Source organism: Somniosus microcephalus, chromosome 4 (assembly GCF_052327205.1).
Source record: "Somniosus microcephalus isolate GS21.2 chromosome 4, FLI_Smic_1.0, whole genome shotgun sequence".
Classification (NCBI taxonomy): Eukaryota; Metazoa; Chordata; class Chondrichthyes; order Squaliformes; family Somniosidae; genus Somniosus; species Somniosus microcephalus.
In genome coordinates this window covers 241,995,776-242,009,919 of record NC_140990.1, presented here as the reverse complement: position 1 = coordinate 242,009,919, position 14,144 = coordinate 241,995,776, and the positions used below count along the sequence as shown (strand labels likewise).

Below are 14,144 nucleotides of genomic sequence, written 5' to 3'. Positions count from 1 at the left end.
TTGGTGTTGGGGCTGATCATGGAGGGATTCAGAGGACCAAGGTGAGATTTTTTCAAGGGCACCGATGTTGTTGGAATAGATGGCAGCTGAATTTGAGATGACAGAAGCAATCTGTCAATGGTGAGAGAGCTTGCTCCAAGGAGGTGACAGTGGATAGAGAGTTTACTCCAAACACTTCCAAACTGCATACAGCTCAAAAGTGTCTTCCAAGTCCTGAAGGCTCAAGCTTCTGACATTGGAAAGTGACCAGCTGTGAAATGGTAGCTTTCATACCACTTTTGCAGCTGTCACCTATTCACAGCAATGGGGAGACATAGAGAACCGGACCTACTTACCTAACATGATCTCTGAATGACGTGAACCCTGTTAAAAATGTGGTAAAATAGAAATAGGCTGGCAAAATAGTAGTAAACAAGCACTTAACAAGCAGTTAACTATCTTAAATGCCTCCCCCGCCGCTTGGTGTTGGGTCTGTTCTGAAATCGCAGACCTGACACTTTGGAAACTTACATGGAGGCGGGTTCGCAGCGGGCTCCAAACCCACTGTCAATCATTTCGATTTTGACAGTGGACCCGCCTCCTAACCCGCACTCTGAGCACGGGCAAAATTCAGCCCCTCAGCTTTATCAACTTGTCCTTCCACTTTTAAATCTGAATCCCTAAGTGTTGCTGCTCCTCTACTCCTTTTAAAGTTTTATCATTTAGTGTATATTTTCTCTCCCTATTTTTCATTCCAAAATGTATCACTTCACATTTCTCTGCATGAAATTTGATCGGACATGTATTTGTCCGATTAGCTAACCTGCTAAAATCATGGACAGAAATTTGATGACCTTGGGCCCCCTGGGATCCTCTAGAGTCCAGAAATCCCAGTTTGAAGACCTACGATCCAGGTAAATAACAACCCTGCTACTATCACCTTTTGGGATACAAAACTAATGATGGGGAAATATTTACTTTAAAAAAAATCTATAGTGTGAGATAAATGAGATTTAGAGCCTTAACACGTATTGATTAAAAATTAAATGTTTAAAAAGTAATTTCATTACTTAGAAACAAAATTGCTAAATTAAAATAACAAGATTTTAATTAAAGAAATTAAAACTGAGCGTATAAAATATATATTTAAAAGTCTTCTAAAATGTGTGCACATTTCTAATGTCAAGTGTTATAAATTAGAATGAGAGAAAATGTAATTCAGTGTGATATAATTAAAATGTTGATACAAATATATTACTGCAATCCCCAAAGGATTAAAATGAATTGCATAATGTGTAAATCATTATTGTATATTTTACCTATCCAGTCATGCAGATGAGAACTCAGTGGAGTGAACATAGGTAGGTCCAAACGATGGTCAAGATTAAGATTCATTATCATGACCCTGTTTGCTCTTAATTTAAAAAAAAATTATATTAATTAGTGTTTTGTTTTTATTGAAAATGCTATATGCACTATTTAGTATCGGTACACATTAAGTGTTTATGATGCACCAATTGTTGCCCTCATTGTTTCTATAATATGTATCCAATTAAGAATTCTTCATGACGTTTTCATAACTAACAAGCGTTAAATGCACTTTAAAATAGTATCACTAAAGTATTTTGGAAAATGGAAGAATTACCTGTTAATAATCTCCCTGAGGAGTATTGGGACCTCTACCTCATGTTTTGTTACTATTCCAAATGAAGCTTTCACTGCCACAGAGTCTGATCCATCAATGTTAAACCCAACATCATGAATAATATGATTTCCGAGTTTCCCACTTAGAGAAACATCTGACTTATCTTCATAATTGAGCAGCTGATATGAAGAGACGCCTATTAAATAGGAAACAAATGCCTGATTAATTTTGTTATCTTTACTGGTAATATTTTCAGCATAAAATTCACATTTATGTTAGCATATATATGTTGTAATTTACGGATGCAACTCAGTATATGAAACTCAGAACTAGATTACTTATTATATCTATTAAAGTAATAATGCATAATTGTGATAATCAAATAGATTGCTATAAAATTGGTTAAGAAGTCAAAACCTAATGAATTTGAATAAGAAGTAAGATTTCTATAATAAAAGTATTCTGCAATTTTGTGATCATAAATATAGACTATATTAAATTTTTTATAATGATACGCAATTAGTAAAAAACCCTCACGGTAATGTCCCTACAATGAAACATAAAGCCTGGGACATAAAAGAAATGCGGAGCCAACAACTTATTTACAAAATAGTACCCAAGAGAAATAACTTCAGGAACATAGGAACAGAAGTAGGCCATTTAGCCCCTCGAGCCAAAATGTATCTTGTTCCGTACACAAAGCTGGGTGGGCGTGTGTGCTGTGAGGAGGATGCAGAGAAACTCCAGTATGATTTGGACAGGTTGGGTGATTGGGCAGATGCATGGCAGATGCAGTATAATGTGGATAAATGCGAGGTTATCCACTTTGGCGGCAAAAACAGGAAGACAGATTATTATCTGAACGGCAATAGATTGGGAAAAGGGGAAGTGCAACGAGACCTGGGTGTCCTTGTGCACCAGTCGCTGAAGGTAAGCATGCAGGTGCAGCAGGCGGTTAAGAAGGCAAATGGTATGTTGGCCTTCATAGCGAGAGGATTCGAGTACAGGAGCAAGAATGTCTTGCTGCAGTTATACAGGGCCTTGGTGAGACCACACCTTGAGTATTGTGTGCAGTTTTGGTCGTCTTATCTGAGAAAGGATGTTCTTGCCATGGAAGGAGTGCAGCAAAGATTCACCAGACTGATACCTGGGATGGCAGGAATGACGTATGAAGAGAGATCGAGTCGATTAGGCTTATATTCGCTAGAGTTTAGAAGAATGAGAGGGGATCTCATTGAAACTTATAAAATTCTAACAGGACTAGACAGATTAGATGCAGGAAGGATGTTCCCGATGGCGGGGGAGTCCAGAACCAGGGGTCACAGTCTAAGGATAAGGGGTAAGCCATTTAGGACAGAGATGAGGAGGAATTTCTTCACCCAGAGAGTGGTGAACCTGTGGAATTCTCTACCACAGAAGGCAGTTGAGGCCAACTTATTAAATATATTCAAGAAGGAGTTAGATATATTTCTTAAGGCTAAAGGGATCAAGGGATATGGGGAGAAAGCAGGGACAGGGTACTGAATTTGGATGATCAGCCATGATCTCATTAAATGGCAGAACAGGCTCGAGGGGCCGAATGGCCTACTCCTGCTCCTATCTTCTATGTTTCTATGTTCTGCCATTCAATGAGATCATGGCTGATCTGTGACCTAACTCCATATACCTGCCTTTGCTTTATATTCCTTAATACCTTTGATTACCAAAAATTTATCAATCTCAGATTTTAAATTAACAATTGATCTAGTATCAATTGCCATTTGCGGAAGAGAGTTCCAAACTTCTACCACCCTTTACGTGTAGAAGTGTCTCGTAACTCCACTCCTGAAGGGCCTGGCTCTAATTTTTATACTGTGCCCCCTTGTCCTAGACTCCCCAACCTTCGGAAATAGTTTCCCTCTATCTATCCTATCTGTTCCCCTTAATGTCTTTAAAACTTTGATCAAATCACCCCTTAACCTTCTAATTCCAGGGAATACAACCCTAGTTTGTGTAATCACTCCTCGTAATTTAATCCTTGGAGTCCAGGTATCATTCTGGTAAACCTACGCTGCACTCCCTCCAAGGCCAATATATCCTTCCTAAGGTGTGGTGCCCAGAACTGCTCACAATACTCCAGGTGTGGTCTAACCAGGGCTTTGTATAACTGCAGCATAACTTCTACCCCCTTGAATTCTAGACCTCTAAATATAAAGGCCAGCATTCCATTAGACTTTTTGATTAGTTTCTGTACCTGTCCATGACATTTTGATGGACCCAATTTTGTTTGGGGTGAACGACCCCTTTAAGAGGTTGCGCGGCCCATTTACAGAAAGTTTACATTGAAAAAGATGGTCCCAGGCTGCATGGGACCGGCAGAGAGGTGCATGGCCACGGCCGCACACCTTATAGGGAAAGTTGCTTGGTCCCCCAAGTCTCTTTGGGTCTCTACTGTTTCTAGCATTTCAACATTTATAAAGTACTCTGTTCTATCATTTTTAGGTCTGAAGTGGATGACCTCACATTTGCCTACATTGAAATCCATTTGTCACAGTCTTGCCCATTCGCCTAATCTATTAATATCTTGTAGGAGTCTGTGCACTCCTAACAAAAACACTGTGAACTAAACTGGTAGTTAACAAACTTAGTTTAATGCACTGAAAGTATTACAAAACAAAAACGCAGGAGAAACTCCAAACAGGTCCGTACACTAGCTCACTCCACGAGGACTAACTGGACATGCCCTCCAACCCTGATGTCATGACGTCATCACGTTTCCCGCCGTTGGGAACGTAATGTGACCCACGTGATGACGTCATCGCGTCAGATCGTGATTTTATCGATCCCGCGCTGTTTAAACAGGGCAAACATTAAAAGGTAACAATAATGATTAAAGACAATTGTACAAGTTACTGTGAGAGTCTCTTTGGTGGCTTTGCCACAATCTCTTTGTAATTTTATGCTTCCATCTTCACTTACAATGCCGCCTATCTTTGTGTCATCAGCAAACTTGGATATGTGGCTTTCTATTCCATCATCAAAGTCATTAATAAATACGGTGAATAGTTGAGGCCCCAACACAGATCCTTGTGGGACACCACCAGTCACATCCTGCCAATTAGAGTACCTATCCATTATCCATACTCTCTGTCTCCTGCTGCTCAGCCAATTTCCTAACCAGGTCAATAGAAACATAGAAGATAGGAGCAGGAGTAGGCCATTCGGCCCCTCGAGCCTGTTCCGCCATTTAATGAGATCATGGCTGATCATCCAAATTCAGTACCCTGTCCCTGCTTTCTCCCCATATCCCTTGATCCCTTTAGCCTTAAGAAATATATCTAACTCTTTCTTGAATATATTTAATGAATTGGCCTCAATTGCCTTCTGTGGTCGAGAATTCCACAGGTTCACCACTCTCTGGGTAAAGAAATTCCTCCTCATCTCTGTCCTAAATGGCTTACCCCTTATCTTTAGACTGTGACCCTTGGTTCTGGACTCCCCTGCCATCGGGAACATCCTTCCTGCATCTAGCCTGTCTAGTCCTGTTAGAATTTTATAAGTTTCTTCTAAACTCCAGCGAGTATAAGCCCAATCGACCCAATCTCTCCTCATACATCATTCCTGCCATCCCAGGCATCAGTCTGGTGAATCTTTGCTGCACTCCCTCCATGGCAAGAACATCCTTCCTCAGATAAGGTGACCAAAACTGCACACAATACTCAAGATGTGGTCTCACCAAGGCCCTGTACAACTGCAGCAAGACATCCTTGCTCCTGTACTCGAATCCTCTCGCTACGAAGGCCAACATACCATTTGCCTTCTTAACCGCCTGCTGCACCTACATGCTTACCTTCAGCGACTGGTGCACAAGGACACCCAGGTCTCGTTGCACTTCCCCTTTTCCCAATCTATTGCCATTCAGATAATATTCTGCCTTCCTGTTTTTGCCACCAAAGTGGATAACCTCGCATTTATCCACATTATACTGCATCTGCCATGCATCTGCCCAATCACCCAACCTGTCCAAATCATACTGGAGTTTCTCTGCATCCTCCTCACAGCACACATGCCCACCCAGCTTTGTGTCATCTGCAAACTTGGAGATATTACATCTGGTTCCCTCGTCTAGATCATAATATATATTGTGAATAGCTGGGGTCCTAGCAGCGATCCCTGCGGTACCCCACTCGTCACTGCTTGCCACTTGGAAAAAGAGTCGTTTATTCCAACTCTTTGCTTCCTGTCTGCCAACCAGTTCTCTATCCAAGTCAGTACCTTACCCCCAATCCCATGTGCTTTAACTTTACACACTAATCTCTTATGTGGGACCTTATCGAAAGCCTTCTGTAAGTCCAAATACACCACATCCACTGGTTCTCCCTTATCTATTCTACCAGTTACATCCTCAAAAAATTCCAGTACATTAGTCAAGCACGATTTACCTTTTGTAAATCCATGTTGACTTTGTCCAATCCTGTCACTGTTTTCCAAGTGCTCTGCTATTACATCTTTTATAATAGACTCTAGCATTTTCCCCACTACCGATGTCAGGCTTACCGGTCTATAATTCCCCGTTTTCTCTCCACCACCTCTTTTGACATTAGCTACCCTCCAATCCATGGGAACTGTTCCAGAGTCTATAGAATTTTGAAGGATGACCAGCAATGCATCTACTATTTCTAGGGCCACTTCCTTAAGTACCCTAGGATGTAGATTATCAGGCCCTGGGGATTTATCAGCCTTCAATCCCATCAATTTCCCTAACACCATTTTCCTACAAATACTGATTTCATTCAGTTCCTCCCTCTCATTAGACCCTATAACTTGCCTTCAATTCCATGAACTTCAACTTTAGCTAACAGTCTCTTATGAGGGACTTTATCAAATGCCTTATGGAAGTCCATATAAATAACATCCATAGACATTCCCCTGTCCACTACTTTAGTCACCTCTTCAAAAAATTCAATGAGGTTCGTCAGGCATGATCTACCCTTTACAAATCCATGACGGCTCTCTCTGATCAGCTGAACATTTTCAACGTGTTCAGTCACTCTATACTTAATTATAGACTCCAGTAATTTCCTGACAACACATATTAGGCTAACTGCTCTATAATTCCTTGGTTTCCCTCTCTCACCTTTTCTTATATAGCGGAGTAACATGTGCAATTTTCCAATCTAAAGAAATGGTTCTCAAATCAAGAGAACTTTGGAAGATTATAGTTCAGGCATCTGCAATGTTCTCACCTACTTTCTTTAAAACCCTGGGATGGAAACCATCTGGTCCTAGGGATTTGTCACTCTTTAGTGCCATTATTTTCTTCTTTTTTATTCATTCCTGGGATATGGGAATTGCTGACAAGGCCAGCATTCATTGCCCATCCCTAATTGACTTTGAGAAGGTGGTGGTGAGCTGCCTTCTTGAACCGCTGCAGTCCGTGTGGTGAAGGTACTTCCACAGTGCTGTTAGGTAGGGAGTTCCAGGATTTTGACCCAGCGACGATGAAGGAACGATGATATATTTTGAAGTCAGGATGGTGTGTAACTTGGAGGGGAACTTGGAGGTGATGGTGTTCCCATGCACCTGCTGCCCTTGTCCTTCTAGGTGGTAGAGGTCGCGGGTTTGTGAGGTGCTGCCAAAGAAGCCTTGGCAAGTTGCAGCAGTGCATCTTGTAGATGGTACACACTGCAGCCATGGTGCGCCGGTGGTGCAGGGAGTGAATGTTTAAGATGGTGAATGGGGTGCCAATCAAAGCGGGCTGCTTTGTCCTGGATGGTGTCGAGCTTCTTGCGTGTTGTTGGAGCTGCACTCATCCAGGCAAGTGGAGAGTATTCCATCACAGTCCTGACTTGTAGATGGCGGAAAGGCTTTGGGGAGTCAGGAGGTGAGACACTCGCCGCAGAATACACAGCCTCTGACCTGCTCTTGTAGCCACAGTATTTATGTGGCTGGTCCAGTTAAGTTTCTGGTCAATGGTGACCACCCAGGATGTTGATGGTGGGGGATTAGGCGATGGTAATGCCATTGAATGTCAAGGGGCAGTGGTTAGACTCTCTCTTTGTCTGGCACTTGTTACTTGTCACTTATCAGCCCATTAATTACTTTTATTTTGGTGAGTCCCCATCCCTGATACAATATTAGTTTCCTTGGGATATCCGGCATGCTCTGCTGTACATAATGATGCAAAGTACTTATTCAACATGTCTGCCATTTTCTTATTTTCATTTACAATATCACCATTATCAGTTTTCAAGGGGGCCACATTGCTCCTGACCACTCTCTTTTTCCTAATATAATTGTAAAAAATGTTTGTGTTGAATTTGATATCCCTTGCAAGTTTCTTTTCATACTCCCTTTTTGTAGCCCTTACTATGATACAGAATTGTGCATAGATTTCTGTATCACGACAGTAAACCCAGTAGGGGCAGAGACATAGATCTAAGACAAGATGGGATGGAAATGAGTTCAACCCTGCCGGAACAAGTAGGCCTGAGGCCCGATAAATATTGGGCTTCATTTTAATAAGTCCGGCAAGCTTCAGACATCTACCGTGTATGCCCGGGCAACACACTGTCCTAGTGAGGATGAATGTCAGGCAGCTGCGACACCGGCAGCGGCCCTCAGATAAGTCCTGAGAGGGGCAGGTGATTGGGAGGGGACCAAGTGAGGGCTGGCAGCATTGTTATGGAGGCAGAAGAAGCACTCCTGCTCCTCCTGGCTCCACATTAAGGTATGTTTAAAAAAAGTTTAAAGCCAAAAACGTACTTGTTCTTCAGCGGCCTCAAGCAGTCCCTTTAAGGACAGCTAGCTAGGTTGCTGTAGTACTGCAAAAACTAGTTGGAGCTTGTGTGGGGGAAGCTCCACCTAGTTCTTGACCAATTTAGGAAAAGGGTTCTAAAACAGGTGCTGGGACCCTTATTAGCATATTCAAGGGGCCTAACCCTAGTTTTAAACTGATGCCAGAGACACCTCTACAGTGCCCAAACTAATATGGCATCAAATGTGTTTCAGACGCATTTGTGAATTTGACCCCTTAAATTGGACCTCTGTGTCCTCGTTTTCAGCTTGGAAAACAGGCGCAACGCGATCCAATTTCACCCCCGATTAATCTAGGAATGGCGCTCTGAATAACCTACACAGAAATTTACTCACTATGGAACAAGCAAGATTCATATTTTATGCTCTTAATAATCAAACTTACAAACATTATACAAAATCACTAATTTTATTAGGATGCTGAGTAGAGTTTAAGCAGTTTAATTAGTCCTAAAATCATTTCATTGTAACGATGCAGCTTCCTGCAAAACAGAACAAAACAATTTGCACATCGGTAAAATAAATACGTTACCAGCGGAAACCTCTTTTTCTCCAACAAGAATGTCCTTCAGAGTGAATGGTGTGGAGCTGTATTTCTTTTTCTTCCAGAAGAAGGATTTTTTCCTTTTTGTGACTAGACTGAGTGGCTGATATCTGTCAGCCTCACTCAGCCCAGGAACAGGTTTCAGTCTGCCTGTATCTCCAACCTGCTTCACAAAGTTCTTTGTAGCAGCAGCAAACATCTCTCACTAACAAAAACCTTATCTAGTTTGTTGCAGTTGTATCGCACTAGAAATCAGATTCTGGAATTCTAAACAATCAAACTATTTCAGGGAATCAAAAAATATTGAACCTATCGTAACTTTGAAATTATTGTCAGCCATTTTAGTGAAACTTCCCTCTGGATTGTACCTCTGTTGAGCTCAGGTTTATAAATAATAAACAAGCTGTTAACCTGATAGGGATGTTTGTGACAATATCTCTTGCAGTCACAAGTTTATTCTAATTATCTAATGATGATTTCAGGCAGAAGTAGCAAACCAAAATAATTTTTTAATCGCACATAGTTTTAAATGCACAACTTGATTATGGCTGAAATATCTTTAATACTACAATTAATAAAATAGTGTTTTATTATTTGGTTTTATTCATTCCAGGGATGTGAGCATCACTGACAAGGCCGGCATTTATTGCCCATCCCTAATTGCCCTCAAGAAGGGTGGTGGTGAGCCGCCTTCTTGAACTGCTGCAGTCCGTGTGGTGAAGGTACTCCCACAGTGCTGTTAGGGAGGGAGTTCCAGGATTTTGACCCAGCGACGATGAAGGAACGGCGAATATTTTCAAGTCAGGATGGTGTGTGACTTGGAGGGGAACTTGGAGGTGGTGGTGTTCCCATGCGCCTGCTGCCCTCATCCTTCTGTGTGGTAGAGGTTGCGGCTTTGGGAGGCGCTGTCGAAGAAGCCTTGGCGAGTTGCCTTAGTGGAACCAAAACTGAGCACCGGTGAGCAGGTTATTGGTAAATGCTGCTTAATAGCACTGTCGATGACACCTTCCATCACTTTGCTGATGATTGAGAGTAGGCTGATTGGGCAGTAATTGGCTGGAATGGATTTGTCCTGATTTTTGTGGACAGGACATACCTGGGCAATATTACACTTTGTCAGGTAGATGCCAGTGTTGTAGCTGTACTGGAACAGGTTGGCTAGAGGCGCAATTAGTTCTGGAGCACAAGTTTTCAGCACTACAGCAGTGATGTTGTTGGGCCGTTTTCTGTATCCAGTGCGCTCATCTGTTTCTTGACACCATGTTAAGTGAATCGAATTGGCAGAAGACTGGCTCTTGTGATGGTGGGGACCTTGGGAGGAGGCCAAGATGGATCATCCACTTGGCACTTCTGGCTGAAGATGGTTGCAAACGCTTCAGCCTTATTTGAAGTATGAGCACAAATACTGTCAATTCGGAACAAAATACTTATGTTTTTGTTTAGGTCTTCTGATGTTAATGCTACAATAATTTAAAGCAACCGTTCACCACTACTCTCTGCTTTCTGTCCCTTAGCCAATTTCATATCCATGCTGCCAATTCCCCTTTAATCCCATGGGCTTTAATTTTGCTAACAAGTCTATTATGTAGTACTTTGTCAAACGCCTTTGTCAAACAACTGTACAACCCTCATCAACCCTCTCTGTTACTTCATCAAACAACTCGATCAATTTAGTCAAACACGCAGACTTTCATTAATTAGCCCATACTTTTCCAAGTGCCAATTAATTTTGTCCTGGATTATTGTCTCTAAACGTTTCCCCACCACCAATGTTAGGCTGACTAGCCTGTAGTTGCCGGGTTTACCCCTCTCCCCTTTAGAAGGCTTTAGTTCTCATCTTCTTAAGACATCATCGGGCAAATTTTGCGGTGGGTATGATGGCGTACTCTGAGAGTACGGTGTCATACTGCCTTTGAAATTGACCGCAAGTTTGGGATTTCCGCATTCACTTATGCATGCGCTAAATCCCGAACTAGCGATCTGTCATGGTACGCCTTGACAGGTGAACTGCACCGATGGGGAAACACTCATTGCTGGCGCAGAGTTGGGCTCATTGTCCACCAACTACGGACGAAAATGTTACGGTTAGTGAAAGCAGGCACAGGAGCCTGTTACACTGTGAAAGGAACCCGGAAGACCTTGGAGGTATTTTCTGCCATGGTTCCTGACAATGGGTGCACTTTGAAAGTTGCTGAAAAAGTTTGCAGAGTGGCTTCAATAATTTAGTATTGTCTGCAAAAACTATATTACCCACCAAACACAATTTGATAAAGTAATAAAAACCATTTAGGCAAGTGGCAATGACATGGCTCACAAATACTATAACCAAAATTTTAAGTTGCGGAATAAAATGTAACTGTATACTTATACTTTCCAATTACTTAAAAAATTAAGTGTTACTTCAAATGTCATTGTATGCAGACCAGAACAAATGTTACTTTCCGTTTTCTTCCTCGCCTTTTTCTTTAATCTTTCTTAAAGTGCAGTGAATAAGGCTCCAGAACTGAGGTTTCTGAACCACTAACACAACAGCACCTACCTAAACTATAGTGAGTACATTCATGTTCGTTATTCATTGTGAAATGTGCACCTCATTGGTCAAATAGTTGATACATTAAAAAATTACCGGAATCGCCATGAACCTTAATTATCCACAACTAGCTGGAGTGCCCGGCGGTGCCGAGGCTTTTTCGAGGGCATGTTGTTGTTGGAAGAGAGAGAGAGAGCGACTGGGGGGGAAGAGAGAGAGCGACTGGGGGGGAAGATAGAAAGCGACTGGGGGGAAGAGAGAGAGCGACTGGGGGGAAGAGAGAGAGTGACGGGGGTAAGAGAGCGCGCGACTGGGGGGTAAGAGAGCGTGTGACTGGGGGGAAGGGAGGGCGGGGGGGGAAGGGAGGGAAGGGAGGGTGGGGGGGAAGGGAGGGCGAAGGGAGGGCGGGGGGGAAGGGAGGGCGGGCAGGGGGAGGGAGGGCAGGTAGGGGGAGGAGGGGGAGGGAGGGCAGGGAGGGGGAGGAGGGGGGGAGGGAGAGAAGGGGGGAGCGGGGGAGAGAAGGGGGTTGAGAAGGGGAGAGAAGGGGGGAGCGTGGGAGAGAAGGGGGGGAGAGGGGGAGAGAGACAGAGGGAAGGAGAGAGAGAGGGCGAGTGGCCCGCGGCCGCAAATAGAACCAAGCCCCGAGAACAGGCGTGAGCCGGCTTGAGGCTGAGAGACGGCCACGGCCACGCCCGGTTGCCGGGGTAACCCTGCCGCGCCGCCCCGCACTCCCGAGAGCCCCGCTCTCCGAGCCCCGCTCTCCAAGCCCCAGCCGCCCCGCCCCGCACTCCCGAGCCGAGAACAGGCGTGAGCCGTCTTGAGGCTGAGAGACGGCCACGGCCACGCCCGGTTGCCGGGGTAACCCTGCCGCGCCGCCCCGCCCGGCACTCCCGAGTGCCCCGCTCTCCGAGCCCCAGCCGCCCAGCCCCGCCCCGCACTCCCGAGAGCCCCGCTCTCCAAGCCCCGCCACCCCCCGGCCGAGCCGGCTTGAAGTCCACCGATTGCGGCTGAGAGAGACGGCCGGCGGGCCTGGTTGCCGGGGTAACCCGCGCAGTCTGTGAAAGCAAGAGAAATTTTTTTTTTTTTTTTTTTAAAGCTGCCACGGAGAAGGAACGCGCAGTCTGTGAAAGCAACAGAAATTTTTTTTAATTTTTTTTTAATAAACGGGTGTTAAGAAGATGGGAGGCCATCTTGAAAGTTTTTTAATGTTTTTAAAAAGCTGCCACGGAGAAGGAACGCGCATTCTTGCTGAAAACACCAAAAGTTATTTTTTTTTAAACGGCTGTTAAGAAGATGGGACACCATCTTCATTGTGTTTTAACGTTTTAGACATTGTGTTTTGACATTTTACACATTAAAAAAAAATCGCTCCTAACAAATAAACACACAGAAGGTGAGAATAAAGATGGCGGCCACTCACCTCAGTTCAGAACGATAAGGCCCGCCCACACACGCACCGATTGGTCGACCGTCAGGTGACCAAAGCGTAGGATTGGTCAATCGTCCAGTCACTCGACCGTAGGAGGGCCCGGCCGCACGCGGCAGCAACCCGGCGTACGATTGGTCGACCTCGAGGTCACTCTGTCGCTAATGAGCGGATAATGAGGTGCTAATGAGCGGAATGTTGAAGGTTTTCTGGATACCGCGGGCGCGATTTTAGCCCGGCCGAAACATAAATACGCTTAAGACCGTTTTGGAAAGGTAAGCTTTCTTTCGACGTAACGCACGCGTAGGTACGCCCTGTAACTTTCGAGCGCATAGCCCGCCAGACGCACACGTGATGACAGACAGACAGAAGGACAGACAGACAGATCGACCGATTTATATCTACAGATACATTAACTTCCAACATTTCCCCTTGCATTACCTGTACAAATCTGACTTTCCCCACACTATTTAAAGCTAAAGAAGCTTCTGTGGGCGATATCAAGTTGACGTGTGCGTTTTTGTTTCAATCTTCATTATGTTTCCATATTTCTGAATGCTGCAAAATCCACATCACGTCTGATCCTGATGTCAGAGAATTGGTGGCTTTGCAAATAATGGCCTCGCTGTCCTGTTATGTGCTATTATGGTTGCAAATAACATTTCAATTGCTGCTCACTGGATTTATTTATTAATTTTGTACATTCACATGTTTTCACTAACTATAGTGGTGCAAGTTACAGACATGCTCCGTTTCAAAGAATTTGAGAATTCATATTTCAAATAAAAATATAGGAACTTTAAAAATTTTAGTCAGGGAAATGCCGATAAAGAAAATTTAAAGGCAAAGATGTTGATATTGTCTGTGAAACACAATTGTGTACAAGGTTCAATAAAGAACAAAGGGTTTCTGTACAGATACTGCATTTCAAAAATCAACACGTTGATATTTTGTTACATAATTTTAACAAAATGCTGATATATGAAGTAAGTCCAAGTACCAGTTTTGGTTACTGTGCAGTTCTACATATTTTGCCAACAATTCTATCTTCTCTATTTGTTTTCATTTAATGCACTCAGTAATTGTCTCGCAATGAAATATGTAACGTGAATGTTCTCTAAAATACTTACATCTAAATTTAATACTAAGGAACAAGTTGCCGTTTAATTAAAAGTTTTTAAAATTATTTAAAGTTTTTAAAAGTCTTTAGAAGGTAATTTCAATG

At 43.3% G+C, this 14,144-nt stretch overlaps 1 protein-coding gene across 1 annotated transcript in view; it reads right to left on the bottom strand.

Moving 5' to 3' along the window:
* Positions 1-9,412, bottom strand: part of pjvk (pejvakin) — a 29,767-nt gene extending 20,355 nt beyond the window's left edge. Inside the window, exons 1-2 of the mRNA XM_085986067.1 lie at positions 8,952-9,412; positions 1,625-1,820 (exon numbers count right to left, since the gene is read on the bottom strand). Coding sequence (XP_085842193.1) covers positions 1,625-1,820; positions 8,952-9,162 — 407 coding nt within the window. The 5' untranslated portion in view covers positions 9,163-9,412. The remainder of the gene's footprint in view (positions 1-1,624; positions 1,821-8,951) is intronic.
* Positions 9,413-14,144: the final 4,732 nt, after the last annotated feature.